The 24,696-nt window shown below is 38.0% G+C and overlaps 1 protein-coding gene across 12 annotated transcripts; it reads left to right on the top strand.

The window, feature by feature from the left end:
• Window positions 1-644: 644 nt before the first annotated feature.
• Window positions 645-23,475, top strand: LOC103710538 (probable plastid-lipid-associated protein 12, chloroplastic). 12 transcript variants are annotated; one of them, XR_001879655.3, is made up of 13 exons: window positions 649-988; window positions 1,176-1,229; window positions 3,580-3,654; window positions 9,220-9,339; window positions 11,355-11,546; window positions 11,709-11,792; window positions 11,886-11,978; window positions 18,964-19,017; window positions 19,136-19,215; window positions 22,263-22,373; window positions 22,625-22,769; window positions 22,874-22,892; window positions 23,046-23,146. XR_001879655.3 is itself a non-coding variant. In XM_039120613.1 (12 exons), the coding sequence occupies exons 1-11, from the start codon at window positions 734-736 to the stop codon at window positions 23,123-23,125; spliced, it is 1,242 nt and encodes a 413-aa protein (XP_038976541.1). In that variant the 5' UTR covers window positions 647-733; the 3' UTR covers window positions 23,126-23,146; window positions 23,252-23,475. The 12 variants fall into 12 exon arrangements, 7 of the variants coding, with proteins under 7 accessions (XP_038976542.1, XP_038976544.1, XP_038976541.1 ...); XR_001879656.3 differs by lacking the exon at window positions 22,874-22,892 and having other exon boundaries at window positions 647-988; window positions 22,266-22,373; window positions 23,021-23,475; XM_039120613.1 differs by lacking the exons at window positions 22,625-22,769; window positions 22,874-22,892 and adding an exon at window positions 23,252-23,475 and having other exon boundaries at window positions 647-988; window positions 23,002-23,146.
• The last annotated feature ends 1,221 nt before the right edge of the window (window positions 23,476-24,696 follow it).

Here is a 24,696-nt window from a genome sequence, read left to right as displayed (position 1 = left end):
ATAAGCTGGTGAGAGCAGTCGACGGTGAGTTGATGCTAATTATACAACTTGAAAATAAGAAAGAAAGTCTACACCTAAGGGTTGCTTGATTTTGTCCGACAGGGGACCTAAGGTTTTGAAGAAATAGCGGAGATTTGAGTAAGAATTGCAGGATGTCATTGAGTGCATGAGAGATCGTACCACTAGGTCCCCTAGGTGCTTTTTATATAAGGTGAGAGTTGGTGCTCGTTACCAAATAAGATGGACATGTGCTTTAACTACTCGGTAACCATCCGCGTGTTATGCACGACGCGGGGCTTAACTGCACACAATTTTGGGTTGAAGTATAATCGCCGTCCATTGGAGAAGATGTAAATAACTTCATGGCGCCTTTAACAGAAACCACGTGGTGGGTTACCATTAGTTGGTTCAGATGATGTCAGCAAAGGTCGGATCTGAAGCATATCAATTATAATTATGCATTATTAATTAAAATAATATTATGATATCAAAGATGTTACCAATACATAAAATCTCATAGTCTTGTGATAAAAAAGTTAAAAAATATTGTCAACAAGCTTTGTGTTCTTAACAAAACATCAGATCCCAGGCCACACAGCTGATAACGGTTCCCAACCATGTTTGCTGCATGTGGAACCGGCTGTGTCGATCCCGGGCGTTGCCCTCAGACCCTTTCGTTTCCCAAAGCTCATTCACCACACTCGGAGGAACAAAGCCAAACAAGTCCCCTGAGATGGCCGCCGGAGCTGTAACGCTTGGCCTTCCTCTGCCCTCTTACCGCCTCTCCACCCCGTTCCCGCCGTCAGCTCCAAGACCCCGCAATCTCTTCCCAAAAGCCCACCGGAGGAGACCATACCTACGTCCCATCTCGTCTTCTCTGCTCGAAGGCGAGCAGCAGCTCTCCTTCACCGAGCCCGAAGCTGTCCTCCTCGAATCCCTTCTCGGGATACAGGGTAGAGGCCGCGCCGCTTCTCCCCAGCAGCTCCAGGCACTGCCTCTCTATTGTCTCTTTTCCCAATTTCTTGAGGATTTCCAGCTGATTTCAATCAAATGGACAGTTTGGATTCTGTTTCTATTTGGTGTTTTAACTTCAAAGCTTGCAGTCTTCTTGGAGATTTCTTTTGTCATGGTCTTCGATTATTATGTCATTAAGTTTAATGTTGTAAATTTCACAGGATGTCGAGCGTGCCGTGCAAACCCTGGAGAGTCTGCAAGGTCTTCCTGAACCTGTGAGCCTCTCTATTCACTGAATGCATAAAAAACTTGGTTTTTGTTATAAGTTTATGGATATGTTCTCTTTGTTTTCCTGTATAACTATGGCATCACAATTTACCTTTGCATGCCCAAATATAGGTAGTCTTAGAAATGCACATGCTTGTTGATATGTTGGTTGATTTCTAATGTAAAAGATCATCTATTGATTTGAAGAACATTGCTAGAGGAAGTTGATTGGTTATGCTATAATATACAATGATCTATGAGGGTAAAATTAAAATGCTACAAGTGTTTGATTCCTACTTGTTATGATTGCATTCATGCAGTGTTGGCTGCGAAATTTATGCTAATTATGTAGAACAGCAGTAGTTATGATAATTCTAGCAGTTTCTAACAGGCCAACATGGGCTCAAGTGAAATTGAAGAACTCGAGGCTCAAGATGCCTGATATTCAGACACAGGCTGATATTCCAAACCATGAAGGCATAGTTAGCTTCTTGATTTTTTCACCTATGAAAAGCACTTTGAGCTCTGAATCTCCTTTGCTCTTGCATCAAGATTTGGCATTTGTCAGTTCAAATTTGCTTCGACTATTGGATAGTGGAAAAGTTTCATTTCAAGCTATAAAATGCTCATGTTGTCCATGGATGACAATTAGGTGATAGCATGCATGGAGATCAGAATTTGTGTTGTGCCTATGCTCATGCATCCACATAATGCATAAATATGAGCATATGCATGTGTATTTGTGTTTAATTTAGAGCATAAGATGCTTATGTTTGATAATTTTGTCAAAACTTTAGTAATAACAAGAAGAGAACAGAGAGAGGGATAACAAAGGGAGAGTTTTGAAGAGAGAAACTTGTTGCATATTCACGAGGGTAAGGACCCCTATATATACATATCTTGTTATCTATATATGATATATGCAATCTTCTATATATGGTATATACAATCAGCTATACATGATATATGCAATCCGCTATACATAGTATATGCAATCCTCTATGCATGATATATGCAATCAGCTATATATGATATATGCAATCAGCTATAAATGGAATGTATCATCAACTATACATATTATGTAGTATTGACCATGATTTTTATGATGATCACCAAATCAAGAGTTAGTCTTCCTTTCACATCCCCCCCAAATTGATGTTGGGGATCAACAAGCATCAATTTGCCAACTAAATAAGCATGACGAGCCTATGTCATAGATTTGGTGAAGAGATCTGCAATTTGATCATGAAAGGATACATGAAGAAAGATCGAGATTTTTATCTTTTACAAGTTCTTGAATATAATGATAGTCCACCTCCATGTGTTTTGTGCGTTCATGGTGCACAGGATTAGGAGCAACTCGAATGGCACTCGTATTATCCACATAAAGAGGTATTGGTTGGTACGACACACCATATTTCATAAGAAGTTGACGATTCCAAATAACGGATGACATAGATCGATATGCAACTTCAGTAAAAGACTTAGCAACTCAATCCTGCTTCTTACATTTCCAAGAAATTGGCTATGAATCTAAGAAAACACAACAACCAGTGGTAGAACACGTAGTATCGAGACAGCCCACATGATATGCATCTGCAAAAGGCTGTAAGCAAGGGAAGAATCTGAAGGAAAGAACAAACCACGACCCACTGTGCCTTTAAGATATCGAATGATACGATGAAGTGCTGTAAGATATAGTCCTCGGCCTCTGGTTTCCATGTAAAGGACACAACCATGGTGAAGACTCTCTTAAACCTCCAACTTGATTGATTGCATGTCTCTCATAAATAAGCGAAGGAAGATAGGATCTGTGGTGGTGCACAAGGACTTTTTTGTATAAAGAATAAGGAAGTTTAAGTGAAGATGGATGAAACAGTTAATAGAATTGTTTCAATGGAACTCAGTGGCTAGAGACAGATTCATTTTCCACTATCTTTCCTTCCTTAGGTGATCATATTCTTTTGAAATTTTAGCATTGGTACTTCTTTGATGCAAACCCTGTATATTGTAATGACCCTGTGTATTGTTATGACTTGAAATAAGGAGAGATGGCTATTCTTGTGCTTGTAGCTATAAATAGTGTATGCTGACAGTCATAAATTTTGATAAAATATATATTATAAAGGATAGGGGCCATTGCTTTGTTTAGTGGCCGAAGGCTTGGACTGACAGGCACGATGGCATGAGTTCGAGCCCTAGGGAAGCCACTTTGGGAAAAAAATGCCAAAGCTTAGGCCCATCTCTAGATTGCCCCTCCTAGAACTCTAGGTTGCTGGGACTATAACTGGGTAATGTCCTGTCCTTTTTATGCATTATGAAGCATGTAACTGCAACATATGTATGAATTTTATGCAGACAAGTTCCAGTCTGATTGAAGGTTGCTGGCAACTGATCTTCACTACAAGACCTGGAACAGCATCCCCAATACAAGTAAGATGTCATAACGTATACATATGGAGGTGTAATTTTTTGTGAAATCACTATTGTTTATTTTCTCTAAATAAAGTTGCCATTCATTGAAGTGGTTAAAGTAAAAAATTAGATTGAAGACCTGTCCTTTCATTTATGAATTTTTCCATATCCAATGCCTGAAACTTTGATGTCAATACTAGCATAATACTGTAGTGGGATTTTTGTCTCTCTTAAGTTTGCTAGCTGCTTGGCCAGAAATTTGAGACTAACTTAGGGTGTTCACATCAGGTGGAGAGCAGTCATCAAACACTCTTAGCCATTGATAAATCATACTTTGATCCACAATTTGATGCAAAGTTTGTTTGACTTAAAGATTACTCTTCATAGTGGATGGAAGTTGATTATTTATTCTTTTATTGCATGACCCTTATGCACTTGGACTACATGATATCTGCAATGTCTAACTTATCAGACAGGAGAAAAAGGAGGCAGTGTTAGGCTATTAGCTGAATATCTCTTCTTTATAATGACTTTGTTGAGTAATAATCCTTTAATGAGAAAAATAGGGTAGGAAGCATGAAGCATCCATACTTCCTGACCATTTATAGGTTAATTTTAATATATACTCTATTCTAACATTCTGAAAGGTGCATGCTAGAGGCAAGGTCTGCTGTTTTGGTACCAGACCCCATACCGATACCATCTTATTACAGTGTCGATACACTATGCACTATGAGATGGCGAGATGTACTGAATGTCGGTACCGTATGAGACTGTGTACCTATTTGGTACCAGTATGGTACGGTATTTTGGTACGGTACCGATCAATATGGCAAATATTAAGTTTTCTAATGAAATTGCAGACCCGCTTACCACTACCTTTGCTTATTATAGTTCTATTATTTTGGACGCACAACCACAAGCCAATGCACCATGTGACTAACTAGCAGGGTTTTAAGTGCCAGTGTGTATGGTTTGTACTAGCCATACCATGCCATACCAAAAAGGTACCGGTAACTCCATGCTGATCAATACCAAAACATGGTACATGACCTCATTTTTGCAATGCCAGCACCAAGAGGCATATCGTGTGTCAGTAGAATATTATACCATATTGCTAAGGTACAGCAGGTACTTCATGACACCCCCAATATTGGAAGCTCAGGTTCATCAACCCTCTATGCATCTCTTCACTCCACTCTCTTTTTGGAGATCATCTATCTTTGAATGCTTAGATGAGTCTCTTCTCCAACTTTTTCCATCTATCATGTTGGGATAGTAGAGGATATATGCAGAATTATTTTTTGCACTTTAATTTGGTGGACTTCCTAGGAGTGTTGGTTGGTTTTTGCTGTTGGCCTGCTTTCACTGTGCCTCTCCAAGTTTTGAGTTCAAGCTCCTCAATTTCACCTTGCAGCCTGCATTCTTTTCTCTCAATCTATGAATGTTGTTGAATGTGGTGTTCAAATATGGCCTAAAAGAACTTCTAACTTCTTGTTCAATCTTCTTAATTCCTGACTTAAAAGAGCTTGTCTGCTGGGCCGCCATTGATGACATATGGGGACTGATGGATGGTGACTATGGTGATAATTAAGACAGTCAACAGAAGCATTATATTACTTTATATGGTATCATGCCTTGCGCAAGATTGGTGAAACTATGAGGTTTCATATTAAAACTTGCAGGCTTGGTCAATTAAATTGTAACAGTTTACTTGTTTTTGTGCACATTCAATGGTATTCCACTAGAAGTGCTATGTGTTTCGTATAAAAAAGAACACACACATTCTTAGATAAAAATACACAATTTTTAATCCCAACTTTATAAGTTTGTTCGATGCACAAAGGCGAGCAAAAATATTCCAGACATTAAGCATCAATTTTCATTCAATTGCATAGATTTGTAATATTTCATTTACAGAATGGTAAAACTTGCGCAGATTTATGAAGTCATTATGTAATTTTAGTGTCTTTTTTTCTTCATGTTTATGGTGCTGTCGTGCAATGTTGCCTATATCATGGATGTCCACCTTTCAACCTTCTAGTGGTGGTCTGTCGTGCAATGTTGCCTATATCATGGATGTCCACCTTTCAACCTTCTAGTGGTCATGATCTTAGTTGGTGGAGACTAGGGGATGCGGGGTGGGGGAGAAAGGGGGTAATATATCCTGGTGGATATGCATCAACCCAATCTATAGGTAGATCTGAGGTGAAACACCGGGGACCGAAGGATCCTATAAATACTATGACCTCATAGAACCATATTTTATACAAACAGTCTGTTAACCTTGGACTACTTTGATCAAAAGAAAGTGCTACACAATATAGTACAAAGTTAAATCCATTTAGTATTCAATCTTAGTTATTGCCTGAATGAGGTTCCTTATCTTCACCTTCAAGGAGTGGATAGGGATGCTATGGATGAGGAACTTCTGGAATGTGGAAAACACTTGGCCAGCAGTGTTGTCCAATGCTTTATTGGACTTTTATCAAGTCTGAAAGACCACCTAGACGGTCGTCCAACTGTCTAACTATTGAAGAAAGAACAAAAGACAAAAGGAATTTTCACAAAGCCCTCCAAGGACTCTAGATCATCATGCTCGACAAGTTTCTTTGCCATAGTTGATCATATGATCTTCTGAACCAATTCTTTCAAGTTTCTTGAGATACATGTGATATAAGGCTTAACCTCAAGCTCAGTCAGTTATGCTGGTTGGTCTCATATAAGTAGTCCTAACATGGTGCTGGCACTACTGAAGGTGAAAGGACCCCAGTTCTTGAAGAAAAACTGGTTTTGCTTACACAGATTCCTACTAAGAAGACCATTAGAGGTGGTCTTGAATCATGTTTGGGAAGTTCAAAATCTACCTAAATACCCGATGTTTTGCCACTTACGGAAAGTGGTTGCAAATAAGGCATTTTCTTTCTTGGTGTCATCACAAAAAAATCTTATAGAACTTTTTGACATATCAATACAAGTTAATAATAAGATTTAAAGGCTGTTTCTTCTTGACCTCATAAGCCTTCTTTTGTTTGTCTTTGTTTGTGACATGCTAGTGTTATAGCTTTTCTTGTGGTCTTTATTCTTCCCTTGTTCTTGCTTGATGGTCTTCTTTTCTCAAGTTCCATCGCCTTTTCTTTTCTCCACTTGCTCCTCCAAGACACACAAGGGCCAAGGCCTTCTTTCTAGTTTTGCTTCGATGAGGTGGTATCAATGGATGAGAAAGTAAAAAATAAACATGATTGAGCTTGCACGGTTATACTAGTAACTTGCACATCTACAATAGTGAGTTATGCAGTGATACTGTAGAGTTATGCAAGTATACAAGAGAGATGTAGAAATCCACTGTAGAGCTATGTAGTTATACTAGAGAGTTGTGCGATTTCATTGGAGAATTAAATAGCTTGTTAAGTAGTTCTTAGAGAATTATGCATATATACTAGATAGTTTCACAAGAAGACTTGACGGTTGCAGGAGTTATACTATAGAGATGCTCCGATACGATAAAGAATTGAGCCATTGAGGGTTGAGCAACATGGAGGTTACCTGTGCAGCTAAAATTACAAATGAGCAAGAACTACAGTCCAAATTGGAAGTTGATATGTCTACAGTTGTGCCTAATCGACCCTGAATTTGGAAGTGTTTAAGAAATTGCGAAATCCACTAGTACCGTATATGAAAGTGCTGGTTGAAATGGGTGTGCATGAAGAGACTTGAAATATGAAATGTGCAAAATCTTGTCAAAAATAGGGGTGGGCAAGGATTCTGCCATGCAACAAAACACGAAATCAGGATGTGCAAGGATGCTGACATTGAGGGTGTGCAACAAATTGTCATATTGGGGTTTATAAACAAATGCAAAATTGGGGAAAGCAAGAGAAGCATATGCATAATCAAAACCAGAATTTGCAGCATGTTCTGGGTGAAAAGGGGAAACATGCATGCCTCTAACATGGTCTTCTGCATGATGCACAGAGTCTTCTTCCTTAACAATAGGATCAGTCATAACTAATATCATGGATCCTCCTCGTGGGGAGATGTGCTCTGTCTTTGGCTACTGGGTTGATTTATTTCGTATGAAGAAGCGAAAACTTTAGAGTGTAGGGTCTCTTCAGTACCGAAAGAGAGATAAGAGACAAAGGAAGGAGAACCAGCAAAGAGAGTGGCAAATGGAGAAACAGAGAGATGGACAATATGTAACTTGGATGTGGAAACTATTCTGTATTTCTGTCCTTTCTTTTATCTTTTTAGCCATTGGATATGTAGGTAGCTGCCTTTAACTTTTTAGAACTGTATAGCATGGTTTTTCAAAGGCCATAATTCATAAGCCCAGCTGGCGCTTACCTTCTCGTTCGGCGAGTGAGAAATGAGGGGTGCCACATGAGCAGGGGTTAAACAATTTAGAAAATAAGTCAGAGGACCCCTTTTGCAAAACCAGAAAAAAAACCCACTATTTTGTAAATCTGAAAATATGTTGGAAGGGGGCTATTTCGTACAAATTTTTCTTTGAAAGTACCCTTTGTTATCATCTACAAATGTTCAAACATGTTATCACCTATCATTTGGGCCTCTCGCTGGGTAGAAGCTCATTATCAATCTCAAAAGGTGTGAGAGTTTAGGTGTTTGATAGACTTTAATACCAAAGCAGATCAATTCAAGTAAGGTCTGGAAATGTAAGTCCCACAACACACCCTAGCCTCAACCTAGATTTCATATTGTAGGTATTATTACTAGATGAAGCCCGTGGTACCATTCCGAACTACCCAATTCGGGGTGTACTGAGCTGTACTGGGGGTGGATTGAGACAGTTCTACCCCTCGGTTCGAGAAATTCGGGGCACGAGGGGGAGAGGTTGAGGGAGGAAGGGAGAGAGAGGGAGAGGGAGGTGGGGAGAGAGAGAGAGAGAGGAGAGGGAAGTGGGTAGAGAGGGGTCAAGAGAGACTCCCCCGTCGTTCGAAAAGAGAAAGAGAGGTCTTCCAAGCCCTCCCTATTTCTTTTTGAAATAGGAATCCCTATTTCGAAACAAAATAGGAGATCTTTTATTATTTTTGTTATTTTTTAAATAAAGTCGGCAAATGGTTTGCCGACTTGCTACAGCGAAGTCAGCAAACCATTTACCAGCTTCAGTTCAAAAATAGCAGAAAAAGCATAATGGTTTGCTCTCAGAATGGCACGATATGGACCCTTATTGTATCGTTTCGGCAGCCAACCGATAATAGTCCTAGTACCAGTTCGGCGAATCTTGACCCTAACAAAAGAATTTTTTTCCAGCTAAACACCCTTTGCCTTTTCCATTAATTCTACCACAATTTCCACGAAAGAATAATAATATGTAGTCAAGAATATGCTTTTTCTAAACCTTGCTACTTCCTATTTTGTAGCAATGTTCTGCAATAGTGATTTACATCTCACTTGAAGGATTCATATGATTCAAGTACGAGCTTTATCCTTCTACTAAGATTGAGTAATTCTCTTAGCTTGATTATCCAATTATTAATTCAAATCAGTAATGTAAGTTTATGTTGCATTTTGAAAATCATACCCTCTTCCTACCAATCTCTTAATGTTTTACATTTTTTGCAGAGAACATTTGTCGGGGTTGACTTTTTCAAAATCTTTCAAGAGGTTTACCTTAGAACAGATGACCCAAGGGTATCCAACATTGTGAAATTCTCAGATGCAATTGGTGAGCTAAAAGTAGAGGTATGACCATATTTATTATAAATAAATCATCTGCAAACTTCTAGTAGAAAAATGCTTCTAAACTTTTGATAGGAGTATATCTGAGTGTCTACATGTTTCTTATATCATTGACAGATAGCCTCTCTATTCTGATGTCATTTTTGATGGGGGTAGTTAGTTGTACAAGATCTGAGTCAAAAGTAAGTAGGACCCAATCTGTTCTTTCTTAGGTTGGCATGACTTTGTTTGGGCCTAGACTAGCATTGGGTAATTACATTGTATGATTATGTAGTGAATTGAGTGATGAAATAGTGGGATAGGTTTTCCCTTCCCTTCCATGCAGAGTTAATTGCACCTCTTTCAATTTAGAGTCAAACACTAACATGTTTAACCAAGTTCAAGATCCATCTGTTGGCTAGGTTCTTCCCTCTGTTTGCCCAACTAAAGCTAGTTTTATATGACAATTCAGAGGTTTTGTAATGTTATTTAACTAGGTTAGCAAGCATTTTGGTGATGGAAAATATTGGATACCCATTGACCTTGATTTGTTAGATCATAATCATCTTCTTGATAATGTGTTGACCGTAAGTTAGTGTGCCTCCTCCCAAGTAAGTCAGAAGAAAGATCTTGCACAAAACCCATTCTTTCCTTCCCTCAAGATCACGATAATCAGTTAAATCGCATCTCAAATACTATATAATCTTTTCCCTCCTACTCTCGATCTCACATGCATTACGTATTTACGTATGACCACTAACAAAATTAACATTTTAAATCCTATTACTTATAGCCATAGGCAGCATATGATCTATATGGATACGGATATAGATATAGTGCGGCTGAGTGATCCTCTTCTGGTGGTTGCTCCCTATGGAGCCCGAAGCATCTAATGGGTCAGATTTTACTGCCAGCATATTTGGATGGGCTCCTCCACCGCTGTATTATCAGCTAGAAGATACTTCTCAAAACCAGAGCTTCAACGAGAGATCTGAAAGTACTTATAACCCAGAGCATATTCCTTTTGGGATGAACATACAAGGTTGTTATGCCGCTTGGATCGAGGGGTGGGCTGATGGGCCTACTGACCATGCTAATGATCCAAATATCTACGAGAGGCATCACCACTCGATGAGATTTAGATATCGATATATATGTTGTATTTTAAATTATGTAATTGATTGTATTATTTTATATTTTTTATCTCACTAGATTTTAGAATATTTCATGTTTTTTGTAACATGCAACTCTTACTAATCATTTTACGATGTGTATCGCTTTAAAACAATAAAATGCATCATTTAGGTTATACCGGGATCATAAAAACATCAGAAAATATCAAAAAATATTAAATTATACTTAAAATCATTAAGAAAGTTGAAAAAAATTGATTATTAATTTATCAAATTTGAAAATCTTCAAAAAAAAGGGCATGCCAGTTTAAAAAAAATTAGGCGTCGGTTAGAACCGACACGTCCAAGTGTACCGTGTGTCGGTACCTAACCGACACACCCAAGTGTACCGTGTGTCGGTACCGGCTCACCCAAGCATACCGTGTGTCGGTGCAGTACTGAACCAGTACCATACCAACCCGCCCGTTGACCCGTACGGGTTCCAGTACTAGTATGACGGACATTGATTCACAATATGTTCCATTTATGTACATGTACAGAATAGATCTATGCACAATTAATATCTAAAATGAACATAACCATTGATTTTGTTTCAGCTATATGCATGATTGGTTTAATAAATAAGCAACATTTTACTGTAACGAAAAAAAAAGAAGAACATTTTGACAATGAGTCCACAGACCCTAACCCTCCAACCAGATGTCGTACAATTAACACCTTCCCTTTATATTGAAAGAATATTCAAGTATTTAGTCAGTTAAATGTGCTTTTACTACAGCTTCACTAGCAGTTAATTGGAAGAAAGTTATGGTAAAAGTATTGATTGTCACAAATACATCACTCCATTCATGACCATTTTTGAAGTGTTTTTCTGTTGACTTTACATCATGTGGCATGTTTGTCCAGGCAGCAGCAAAAATCAAAGATAGAAGACGCATCCTTTTCCAATTTGACCGTGCAGCATTCTGCTTTAAATTCTTACCTTTCAAGGTTCCATACCCTGTGCCATTTAGGCTTCTTGGAGATGAAGCAAAGGGTTGGTTGGACACTACATATTTATCCCATAATGGAAATATACGTATTTCACGAGGGAACAAGGTAGCCGTGTGATAATTTGTCGTACTTCCCTGTGTATTATTCTTTCTTTGTCACAAGAGGCATATTCATTTATTTTTGTTTCCTTGATGAACAAGTGCATGTCAAGAACCGGTCATATTTCAGTCCCATTTTTATTAAAAATTGCAACAACCTATAGTGCAGGGTACCACATTTGTGCTGCAAAAGGAAACCGAACCAAGACAAAGGTTGCTATCAGCCATATCTGGTGGGACAGGAGTAACAGAGGTGCAACCTAAGGGACTTGAACATCAGACATTGCGACTTCCATATAGAGTTTTACCTATCGTATTGATCTAATCATTCATGCCTTATTAGCAGGTGATTGATGAACTTGTATCTTTAAATCCGGAAGAGGTTGCAGATGTATCAGTAACTATGGAGGGAGAATGGCAATTACTGTGGGCTTCACAGGTTTATTCTCATATAAGCGCAACCGTTCTCTATATCCATCTTGCTATATTTTTCTTTATTTATGTACTTATAAATTTATAGATGCATGAATGCATGCACATGAAAACAAGCATATATGTATTTTTTGTTTTCATATTAATGTGAATAATATCCACACATGCCTATTATTTTAAATTATGTGCTTAGCTTATATGTCATCTAAGAAGCATGGTACTTTATTTAACTTGCCTTCCCATGTTTAATATGTATCAAACACTGATGCACGTTAGATATGGCCAAAATATGTGCCTAATACTTAAAATAAGCATTCCTTTTTTTTTAAAAAAATGACTAGGATCAAGATTCGCTGTCTCGATACCGGATCCTGTACCGGTGCCACACCAGCACGGTGTCAGTACAGTATGGTAGACATACCGAGTGACCGGTACCGAACTGGTACGGTACGTTATGCCCTGTATCGCCTAGTTTGTGCCGATACGACGTACCTTAGCCAGGATTCTTTGGAGATACATTTGAAAATTTTTTGGATACTTCTTGAATACCGTCTTGATACTTTTGGATGTTGGAATATTATTTTTGGTGGGAGAAGAGGAGAGGAGTTTATCTTTTTTTGTTTTGATGTATCTTAATTAAGAATCATCGAACTAGTACCAGGTGCCATTACCACTTAACCACCGGTACGATATGGCACTGATTCAATAATGTATCGACACATGATACATGGTAGCATATGGGTTATCTGACCAGTGTGACATTTTCTTTATATTTTTGTTTTTCTATTTTTTATTTTTAATCCTTTTTTAACTTATTATTTTGATGATTATGGTTGTTTAATTAGTAATTTTGACTTTGTTTTGAATCTTTTGATGTCTTTTAGTCATGAAATGGAATTGAAGTGCAATTAAATTATTTATAAGTAAATATACATACGATATAACAAATGGAGTCGATTTAATGGATTTAAAGTATAAAATATGTATCAACATCTAAAATTTTATGGAGTGTCGATGTCTCTTGTAGACGTCATGATCATGATCATAGTTCAGGCTTGGGACTTTACTCTTAAGTTTCCAAGAGGACTACTTCATATTCCTGTATCCCATAATGCGCACCTGCCGAATAGCTACCATGATACTGTTCCTTTGTCTAATAGTAAACTGGCCATCTGAAGATTGCGATAATGAAATGTTATCGGTAAATTGCTTGAGGCTATAGTCCACTCAAATACAATGCCTCGCATGAAGGATATTCATGTGGGTCATAGCCTAGCTATGTAGAATAGGATCCAATATACTACTTGGGTCTAGATGCATCCAGGAACACTATTCCATGTGCGAGGTCATCTAAATAGTTGTGTTATGTCTCAAATGATCTCGAGAGGCCCATCTTTTATATGCAATGGTATGCTTTCGAGCTCTACTAGGTTGTGCATTATGGTTCCTATCTTACATGGCATGAGTGAACTAGGACTGACCATGAATCGAAGACCCTGGGCTGTGAGTCATATATTGTCATGCCATATCCACCACTACCTCTCTGGCCACCAAATGCATCGTCGCTCGATTTGTTATTATTGCTGGGCACCAAATGCATCGTTCCTCAAACTATTATTATTACTGGCCGCCAGATGCATCATCGGCGGCAGCTAAATCTGATCCATGAGTTTCTTGAGATTGTGAAGGATAGTACCCACTCAAATACGATATCTCAAATGAACCAGATCCATGCTGGTCATAGCCTAGCTGTATGGGATGGCATCTAGTGTATGATTTGGATCCAGATGTATCCAAGGATCCTGATGTCATCTACGACAGTATCATGGCCCAAATGATCTTGAAGGGTCTATCTTTTGTATGCATGGTCTGCTAAACCAGGTCCAGTTTGTGCCATATTGTGTCGAACCGGTGCGGGACCGGGTCGGTTCGACGATGGAATTCGGAACTGGCCTCGAACCACTCAAAACCACTTGGAACTGGTTCTCCCTTCCCCCTTTGTTTTTAACTAGTGGGAAGGCCTGAGAAGGCTTCCCGAGCCTTCCCAGGCATTCCTTCAAATATTTTTCAAACCTCCTAGGCCAAAAAGTGCGCTGATTTTGATGATTCAAAGAGGATCTAACCCATCCACAACCATATTATCAATCAGAGGACACCTCGCAGAGTTAGAGTTTCAGTGAAAGATTCGAGACTAATTATAAGCTAGAGTACGTTCCTAATGGGATGAGCGTATAAGACTGTGGCTGCTTGATTAGAATGGTAGGCTGATGTGCCTCCTAATTATGCTAATGATTTGGATATCTACAAGAGATATCTTTACTTGACTAAATTTTAGATAGTGGTATATATGTAGTATTTTAAATATATGTAATTGATTGTATCATTTTATATTTTGTATATCACTAATTGATTTTAGAATATTTTATGTTGTTTCTTCTAGTATGCAATATCTTACTAATTATTTTATTTCTAGCATGCTAATAATTCGTGTCTCGGTATCGGTTTGGCAGATCTTGCCTGTATGCGATGATATTCTTGCAGGCTCTACCTGATCGTGCACCATGATTTCTATCCTGTGTGGTATGAGTGAACTGGAACTTACCGAAGAATCAAATATCCTGGAGTTGTGAGTCATATACTATCGTGCTATGTGCACCACTACCTCCATGGCCCCTAGATGCATCGTTGCTTGAACTATCATCACTGCTAGTATCGTGAGACAATCTGGGCAATCAGTCATCCAAAAACTCAATGATCTCCAAATTTAAGTGAACAGTTTCCTAAACTCTTTCCAATAGAACTATAGCTCTTTTTTCTTTTCCTTTCTTATTGACCTGAGGAGCTACCTTCCTTCCCTAGATCCCTTCTGTGCTTGGCTTTGCTGGGTGGATCAACCACGCCCACCTCTTCGAGTAGGCTTGGTACCATGATGGCATCTTCTTAGCATCCCTATCAAATTTTTGGAAGACTGTCTCAAATATGGAGCCCTGCAACGATTAGCTCCCTCCGACCTTTGTGGTTGGTCAACTTGATGTGGACATGGCATGTCATTTTGCCCAAGGTACCCCATCTCAGTACCAAGCCCATATCGGTGCTACACTATCACCGTGTCGGTACGGTATGGTACAAGGCTAGTTTGGCGTACTGAATATCGGTATGCCCTCGTATCATATACTGGTACTGAATCGATACGGTACGAGTACGCCCTCCGTATCATATACTAGTACTGAATCGGTACGATATGATCTATCTTGTACTACTCGGTTTAGTGTGGTACGGCGAGCTTGGTTCTGCCTATTGTTCTTTGTCCACCCCAGCTTTCTTGGCTATGAAACTAGCCGATAGAGGTGGTGATCCTGACTCATCTAGCTCTAGTTGTTGCTGTTGGCTCTCAAGCCAACCAATCAATGGATCCTCTTCATCATATTCTGTCATTGTGAAGTGGATCATTAGACTTCAGCACTATTTCAATCTGAGATGTAGATTGTAATGAACATATACAAGATCATTCAGGTGCTTTTGTATGAGATGGTTCTATTATTTGCTATGGATAAGGGCAGAGGTAGGCTAGTTGTGCTCAAGTCTATAGAGGACATCATTTATAAGAGGATCCAGATCGCTAGCCTTCTAAGATTCTTGGATGATTGCCCGAAGTGGCAGGTGGCCCATACCCAACCTGATTCGAAACCGGGTTGACTCGGTGTGAACTGGTCAGTTTGCACTGAGTCGGCATCGAACTGGCAGGTCTTGGGCGGTAAAGGACTGGTTCTGGTTGGTCCAATATAGGTTCCGGATGGTAGGTGCCGGAACTGAATATGAATGATGAACCGACCCGGTTTCGCACTGGGTCGGTTTGGTATTGCCTGAACCGGGCGGTTCGGCCCGATTTGGCAGACCTTGCCTGGGATGCTGTGCTGGAACTTCGAATTGAGGTAATTGTTTTAAGTATAATATTACAAAATTATATGATGAACAAGTATATGACTGAACATTACTTCCTAGATGTAACTATCTAATAGTCCCACCTCTGCTCAATGATGTCAATATATTTTTGGCCATATTTTGGATCTGTCTGCTTAATCTGGGTCTTAGCAACCATCATCATGTTATATAGGAAGCCCATCTAGGGTATCTCTCACTATCCATGATCTTTAGCGCCCGATGCAATGGTGTGATAGCCTTCATAATTCTCTCGGCATGCTACCAAATCTGTTGACTCCTAACCAAGCCCTTAATATGACTCTCTTTAATGGCTCGGGCATATCTGCTCTCTTGCCACAGGCACTGACGAACATCTGACACAGGCCTACTTTCTTTTTGATAAGGCTCACTTAGCACTGACAAGTATCTGACATAGGCGTGCTTTTTTCTTAATAAAGCTATTAAATACAATGTAATTAGTAGCAATACAGGGGATTTCTAGCCACAATATCTTACCCATTGTTTACTTCCTCATCAAATATAGCTCCCATGTGTGATTGTACATAAATCTGGTAATGGTCCGGGCTATCTCGACGACCTACATGATCCTACAAATCTTCTAAATATCCATCAATATCATATCTATGTCGTGTGTATAGTACATAAGGTCTAGAAAATATGCATCTGCTTGCTTCCGAGAATCTCCCCAACAACAATATATTGTGGTCCATTTTTTGTGACCACCTGGATGACGTTCTACTCCTCTACCTGTTCTATAATCTCCTCCATCAAATTGAGAATGTAATGGGTGTTGTTCATGTGATCCGAAGAATTAACTAACTTAGTTGAAAAATATCTTCATATCACAATATATCAAAAAGTTGATAATGCTCCACCTATTAGGACCTATCCAACCATCATGTATTGGAGTCAATCTATAGCTACCCGCCTTGCTTTGATATCTACTTCTCTAACTCCTACTTGTTATTGTCTAGTAGGACACCACATATTCTTCAGTCTAGGAGGATCTACACCCTGACTGGCTCTTTGGATGGAGCTAATAGCAGACTTGTAGTATGGGTTGTAGGCTGCATCTACAGGGATGTGGCTGAGGTGGAACCAAGATGCAATAGCTTTCCACATACCTTTTTTCTTATCCTTCACCAGCATTTTGTCAATTCTCTCTTGAAATCTCTGCTAGGAAAGACATGCAGAACTACACCATGAATGGTGACCCTTGGTGTTATCTCTCTAGACTTCTTCCTTTTCATACGGCTAAAGGCTACAAACATAGAGGCTTTATGATTGTCGCCTCTTTTGACAATCTCCCTGACTAACGAGGTCCTCTTGTAGCTTGGATCTGACCCGAAATCTTAACTAAACTTGGTGAGGATCCAAACTAAGCCCTGTACTAGGCTATCTCCTTCCTCTACCATTAGTTATTTCCGCCAAAAATGGCTATATCGATACCGAGACCCGTACCAATTGCTCGATGGTACAGTATAGTACGGTACCGTGCCATGCTATTCTAGGGCAAACTGATAAAGGAAGAGTTGGTGAGGGAGGGAGAAGGAGAGAGGAAAAGAGGGAGAGAGGGAGAGAGGGGAGGGAGAGGGAGGAGGGGGGAGAGAGAGACCGAGATAGACGGAGGGAGGGTCGGAAGCCCTTGTTATGATAGGGCAACCTCTATTTCTTTTTGAAACAAAGGCAGTTTTTTATATTTTGCTTGCTTGAACTAAAGTCGACAAGGGTTGCCGGCTTCACTTGACTTTTCCTCTCTCCCCTTCTCTTGCTGGATTTTTCAAACCGAGGATGAAACCATGCCAGTATGCTCTTAGTACAATTCGATACATCCCAAGCTAAGTAGTTTGGGGGATTGGAAGGAGCGTGTTGGCTGGTAGGTGTGTTAGATATGGTGTAATGTGAGTTGAATACCTTGAATTTCTTCTCTTGAAGTGATTTCTTTTATCATCTGAAGTTATAATTTTAAGTTTAAACATTTAATAGAACTTTAAAACCAAGTGGTTTTTACAGTTAAATGTTCGAAAATGAGCACAAAACTCCAAATAAAAGCCATACTGAGCATTACTAGGGCCAGATTGCTCAGTTTAGCTCAATCCAGGCTCAGTTCAGGGCATACTGCTCGATCCACGTTCTTGGTCAGTTCAAATGCACCTCAACTAGATTCCTGCACCACATACCTTACTGACCAGTATTTAAGAACTTACTTCACATAGACCAAACTTATTTGTGGTGCTAATAAGGGATTTGCTAATGCTATTTTGTTGGCATAGTTTACAAATCAATATCATATTGTTTAGGATTTTGTGTTTGTTCCTTCATTAAAAGGTTATCTTATAAGGTCATTTGTATCTAGAATTTTGCATCGAGTTCCATACTGTAGTTCATTCTTCTTTCTTCTCTCTTTTTTTCTTTTTTTTGATGCAAAAGACGTGGGGAGCCCATCCATTGTTTGGATGATGTATCTTTATGTCATGGCAATTTTGATTCCTCATAGCCTGAGTAAAATCAAAAGAAATGTGTATTAACTTCTGGTCCTTAACATGTTGTAGCTTCATCCGCTTCCTGTTAAGGGAATCCTAATGTCATTCAGCTTCTGCAAACTTTGAACTTATATATGTTTCATGATTTCACTTTCTAATAATACTCAGAAGAGTTTTTTTCTATCTTGCTGTCAGAAAATGAAGCTGGTTGAGGAGTTCAAAAGCTAACATTCAATTGTTTAGAATTGCCTTCTTCCATTAAACATTTGCATTTTATGGCCGCCTGTACTTAGAACTTCATCTCAAACTTCATACTACAATTAGTTAATGGATTTTAATAAGGAGTTACTCTTTTGCTTGGATAAAGGACCTTTATGCCATGGAAATTTTCCTCATAGCCTGAGCAAAACCAAAAGTAATGTGTTCTTCTGGTCTTTCATTTGTTATAGCATTATACTTCTGTCAAGGACCTAAATTTTCATTCTACTTTCTGAACACCGTGAATATAGATATTTATCGTGATTTAACCTTCTAATAATATTCTGCTTTGTCTATTCTGTCTTGCAGATGAAAAATGAAAGCTGGTCATCCATTGCTGCTAATGGTCTCAAAGGTTTACAGGTTAGCACTAAGAATGAAGTTTGAGAGTATTCTGAAAACTAATCATGTTTCTATGGCTATGTCCCATTTCTTGACAATGTGCATTCTTTTAGTTCCTCATTTCATTTGATTCGTTTAGATTGTAACAGTAGATGGACGACTGGAGAATCTGGTTGACCCATTTCCAGGTTTCAAAATTAGTGCTAATGGCAATCTTATGTGAGTTCCCTGAGACTCCTGTTTTGGTGGTTTCTGTTGGTTTGTTGCATGTTTGTTGAAGCAATATGTATATCCTGCATCAGGTTTTGATATCTCGCCACATTTAATGGCAAATGCTATAATATATATATATATATATATATATAGACACACACACACACACACACACACACACACACACACACACTACTCCAGTCCATATGTTCTTAAGAGCACATCTGAAAACAGTACAAAAAGATAATGATTTCTTAAAATAGAAAAAATAAAATAAAACAAGTATTTCATGTAAATATGTAGCTAGCAGGAAACTAAGTGCAAGTGCTTCCTCAAATAATCTAGGTGCAAGTAGAGTAGATTTTGGTTAACCAATACAAAATTAAAATTGATTTGGATTGCAGCAGGACCATAGACCCAGGGCAAGTCCAACTACAGATTTATATGCCTAAAGGCCAAGATATAGATGGATAAATAAATAAATGAATAAATAAACTAGATGTTGTGCTTAAAGATTAGATTCATTCATTTTTATGTATTTTTCATAATCTGTGGTTGAATCTTGAGTGAAGTAAAAAATAGAAGGGAAAGATGAGAAAACACACAAATAGAGGAAATGGAAAAAATAGAAGCAATGACAAAACTCTTTGTTGGTTCTTGTGGCTCCACTTATGATTATATATGACAGTCGCTGTAAATTAATTGTTTTGTCCTCCTAGATTATTTATCTCTAATATAGATAAATCAACTTAAATGCCATCATAAAGTATTTATTTTAAAAATGGTCATTCAACACTCTCTCATGCTGGCAAATGAATAACGAACATGCGACTCGGCAAGGAATAAAGATGTGTGTTTCTAATATCATTGGCAATGAATTCAATTTGATCATGAAAATAAATCATAATTATAATTTATTCCATAATAGTTTATCTTGCATGAAATGGTATTAAAACCTCAATATGCTTGACGGGTTTAGAATATATTAGATTCATCATTCATGGTTATGTGAATGATAGCAGCCTGGTTATCAATATTGCTTTATCCACATTATAGTTTCCTTTCCTCTTCTAGTTTGATTTATCTAGGATTTTGTAGTAGTACTCTAATTTAGCTATTTACCTTGAAAATGACAGTCCATCTGGTACGACAGCCTTTGACAATATTATTTATGGACTATCATCTCTAGTTGTTTGATGATATCTTTGTCTATATAATACAACCCTGGCAAATGAAATTTTATTTCTTGTTCTTCTATGACATGATGGTCATGTGTTCTTTTTTTTTTAATTATCATAGAGTTCAATTCCTAGATCTCCCTTCAGATTCTTTTCTCTGGATAAATAGGATCTAGGGTGGAGCTTCCCATGATAGAAACTTCGGCATTTTTTAATTTCCTTTTCTTTAGATTGGATCTTGACTTTCACACTCGACCGAAGTTAAGGCCTTAGGGGAATCCTCTCTAAAAAAAAAAATAAAGGAAATCTACTTAATTGGAAACTCAACGTTGAAGTAGTAAAATATGTAACTTTATTACCTGCAGAACAGTGTCAGCACATTGTTTATTAGATGCTCAGTAATTATTGTTTTATTTTAGATATCACAATATACAAAGTTAACTTTGCCAGGATAAGGTGATATTAGTTTCTTATGGCAATTCTTTAGAAGAGAACTCCAAAACTTTTGTATTATGTCAAATGGTCAATTCAAACATTTTTCTATCTGGCAAAATTATTTTCTGGCAAAATTAAGCTAGATGATGCATCTTATTGATTTAAAATGATACAAATCATAAATTGAACAATATAAAATATCTTCAAATCAAGATACAATCAATTACATAATTTTAAAGTCCAACAAACATATATAATGATATCTAAAATTGAGTCGAGTGGCGATGTCTCTCGTAGATATCCGGATCATCAGCATAATCAGGAGGCACATCAACCCACCCCTTTATCCAAGCGGCGTTGTAGTCTTGTATGTTCATCGCATAAGGAACGCACACCGGATTATAAGCTATCTCAAATCTCTCGCTAAAGCTATAGCTCTGAGAAGTGTCCTTTGGCTGATAATACGGCTGTGGAGGGGCCCATCCGAATATGCCAATAGCAAAATCCGACCTGTGAGATACTCCGAGCTGCGTAGGATAATAGCCATCGGAAGATACCTTAGATGCACCATATCCATATCCGTATCAGTTTGAATTATAGGTTGTCTGTGGATGCGGATAATAGGATCCATTATAAGACTCGGAACTCGATACATCTATGAATCCTACTCTACGTGCGAGGTCATCTGCATCTGCAACGCCCGCTGTTGCCATAGCGGGTCACTGGCCCCCGACTCGGTGCGAACCGGTCTGAGTCGAATCCGGTTTCGTCTGGTACTGGCCGGTACTGGCTAAAAATTACCAATTCTAGCTGGTATTTTTAGTCAGCATTGGCCGGAACCATTTTTCTATAGCGAACCAACCCGGTCTGGGACCGGGTCAGCTCGGTTCGGCCTTAATCGGAAGGTACAGCCTGGTTCGGCAATCCTTGGCACCGGTACATACTATCCCATACCGGTGTACTATAGCATACTAGTACTAAACCGAGACTCAGTATGGGGTGCATACCAAGTCTCAGTATACCAAATTGACCCTCGTACCAGATGTACTAATGCTATACCAACATAGCCCTAATATGAGGTTCTGTATTGAAACAGCAAGCCTTGATCTTATTAAAACCAAGAGCATAGTAGAAAGACCCTCCCTTATTACTATTCTCTAGTTTCTAGTTTTCTTCTATGTAACTGGATTTCCAGGGTTATACAAAAAGCCTAATTGTATTTTGGTGATTGGTGAAAGTCCAGCAAAAACTTGTTTGCGTGGCTTAACTAACCATAGTAAGAGCATGATTTTTCAATGATGCATCCATCGTTCTCCCGCTGCTTATTTTTCTTTATCTCACTTTTCATTTTGTAACATCATGCAGTTTCTTTTTTCTTCTTTCTTCCTTTTCTTGCTTCTGGAGTGCAATTCTACAATTTTAATGATGCTGCACATACAGCAGAATATCCAACAGCAACATGTACATTGTCACGATGAAAGATGGGGCTGTTTCAGTTGGTACCTTAAAATTCCCCCTGGATATTAAGAGCGAGTTTCGCATGGAATTGCTGTAAGTTGTCAATACTGATAATTTACTCACATATTGCCTTATCTGATATTGAGATTCTATTAATATATGAATTGATCTGAGGATCTCTTTTTTCATATGCGCTATCTTCACAGACCCATGGTTTTTATCTTCTGGACAATATGATTTCTTATCACAAGTTCAGACGGCCGTCTCCATCTGTCATCACATTTTTGTTTCATATTAGAATATTTCCTGCGTTGTGAGTTTTTAATTATATTCTTTTGTCACAGCTATATCGACAGAAAGATTAGAATAACCCGAGGTACTGAGGGCATACTATTTGTCCATTTGCGCCTCGATAGGAGACTGTAAGTATGAAAAGAGGAGAAAGAGCCAGCATATTACCACCGAAGCTGTTGCTCATTTTCTAGAAGTGTATGTATGACCGTCAGTTTGCCAGTTCAACTTCCCTGGTTGTCATGAATATTACTATCAAATACTTGCTCTGATCTAATTAGCATGTAAATTTTCTGTGACAGCACTTGCTTTTTTAATCCTCGTATTTAATTGATGTGAAATTGAAAAATTTTACAAGAATTTCCTGTTACTATATTGTCTAGCAAACTTCTCAAAATCCCCAGGCTAGCTTGATTAACTATCAATCCAGTCAAAATTTCTTCGTGCAGAATACCAAGGCTTCTTTGCTACTGGCTTACGAAAAGGAAAGCCGCATCATCAATCTAAGGAGTTGGTCAGCAACAGTTGCTTGTGCTGCCTGGGATCGATGCTAGACCTGATCTAATGGACTCCAGGTGCTGCCCATTAAAGTTTTTCCTATATTAGTTGCTGGCTAAGAACATACTCCCTGACCATCCTCCATATCCCAAGCTGGACTGAAGTTATGATGTCTAATCCAGTTCACCTGATACAAGGATGAGCCAGATTCTTCACCTGCAGCTCCACAAGATCTTTCTTTAGATATAAAGAAAACGTAAAAGATGTGAACCCCCTGCAGGTGTATAACTGTCATTAATTTTCTATTAGATAAAAATGTTCTCTTTTTTATCAAATGCTCGGCTTGCTGTTGGGTTTACACTTTCTTCTCAGTTTGAAAAAAAATTGTGAGACTCATTTTCTTCAAGCTGAAGTACCTTTCAGAATGACAGGTTTTCCAAAACATTTTCTTTGATTTATAAGAACTTAGGAGTATTTGGTATGGGGCGATGATCTTAAGATCACAGATGGTGTTGATGAAGGTAACGAAATTATCCTATTTAGTTGCACCTCAAGGACTCTACATGGCAGGGATTCTAAACCTCCACCCAATCTAATGATTTTAAATTAACTTTGAGGATAGGTTTTCAAGATCACCCTGGGGCTGTAGGGCTGTGATGCTAGATTGATATTTAGAAATAAAAAAACTTCTTAACCCAACAAAAAAAAAAGCATATTAATATACTATTAATATATTAAATCAATATTATATATTACATATTTTATAATTATATGTAAAGGATTCATCAAATATATTATATTATAATATATTACTAATCATATTATTATAATATTATTATTCAATAACATTTTTACAGTTATGACAGAAATATATTATTATAATTTAACTTTATGCTATGAAATTATTTAATATATTCCTTGTATTTACCTTATTTTTTAATCAAAATAATATTAGTATTAACAAAATAATATAATGTAAATGAAAATATTAATTCTATCATAACAATTATTATATTTTATAGAATTAATAATTTTGCTATCAAAATTATATTTGGTCTGTCCAAACAATTTTACATATAAATCATATGGATCTGCTGCTAGTCATGTATTTTTTTAGAATTTTTTGAGAATTCTATTTAGTAATTACAAAATAAATGAAATATATCAAACACAATTTTAATATTACATGATCAATGATCATACCAAATAGGTTACTCATGAATAACCGAAAAAATTTTAATCACTGAAATATAGCAATACCAAACACAATGATCTTATATCACTATAGATTCCATTTGGGTTGCCCCAAGGTTACCTTAAGTTGCTCAAATACTACTATCAATGTGTCAGAGACCTTGGCCAAGTGCATCAATTAATACCATAATATGACAGCTTTTGCATTGACCACAGCCCATTATGCAGATTAACTTGTATGTATCAGAAGACAAATAATGGTTTGCTCTTACCTTCAGACACGGTTTGGGCCATCCACACTGAGAAGCAGGTTAGCCCATTGGCGCTGAAGCACCAAACCCCTCTTTTCCCTTGGGAGGGGGAGGTGGGAGGTGTGAAACAATGATGCATGCCTCATGCTCAGCAGAAAACTTGGCACCCTAGGCATCATAAA

Source organism: Phoenix dactylifera, unplaced genomic scaffold, assembly GCF_009389715.1.
Source record: "Phoenix dactylifera cultivar Barhee BC4 unplaced genomic scaffold, palm_55x_up_171113_PBpolish2nd_filt_p 000841F, whole genome shotgun sequence".
Lineage (NCBI taxonomy): Eukaryota > Viridiplantae > Streptophyta > Magnoliopsida > Arecales > Arecaceae > Phoenix > Phoenix dactylifera.
The sequence above is the reverse complement of the archived record's forward strand: the minus strand, read 5'-3'. Positions and strand labels throughout refer to the sequence as shown.

Coding starts and splice junctions, on each gene's coding strand:
- LOC103710538 (XM_039120613.1), top strand. CDS start 734: ATGGCCGCCGGAGCTGTAACGCTTGGCCTTCCTCTGCCCTCTTACCGC. Junction 1,230..3,579: donor TGCAAGGTCTTCCTGAACCT/GTGAGCCTCTCT, acceptor AATTTTATGCAG/ACAAGTTCCAGTCTGATTGA. Junction 11,979..18,963: donor AATTACTGTGGGCTTCACAG/GTTTATTCTCAT, acceptor TCTGTCTTGCAG/ATGAAAAATGAAAGCTGGTC.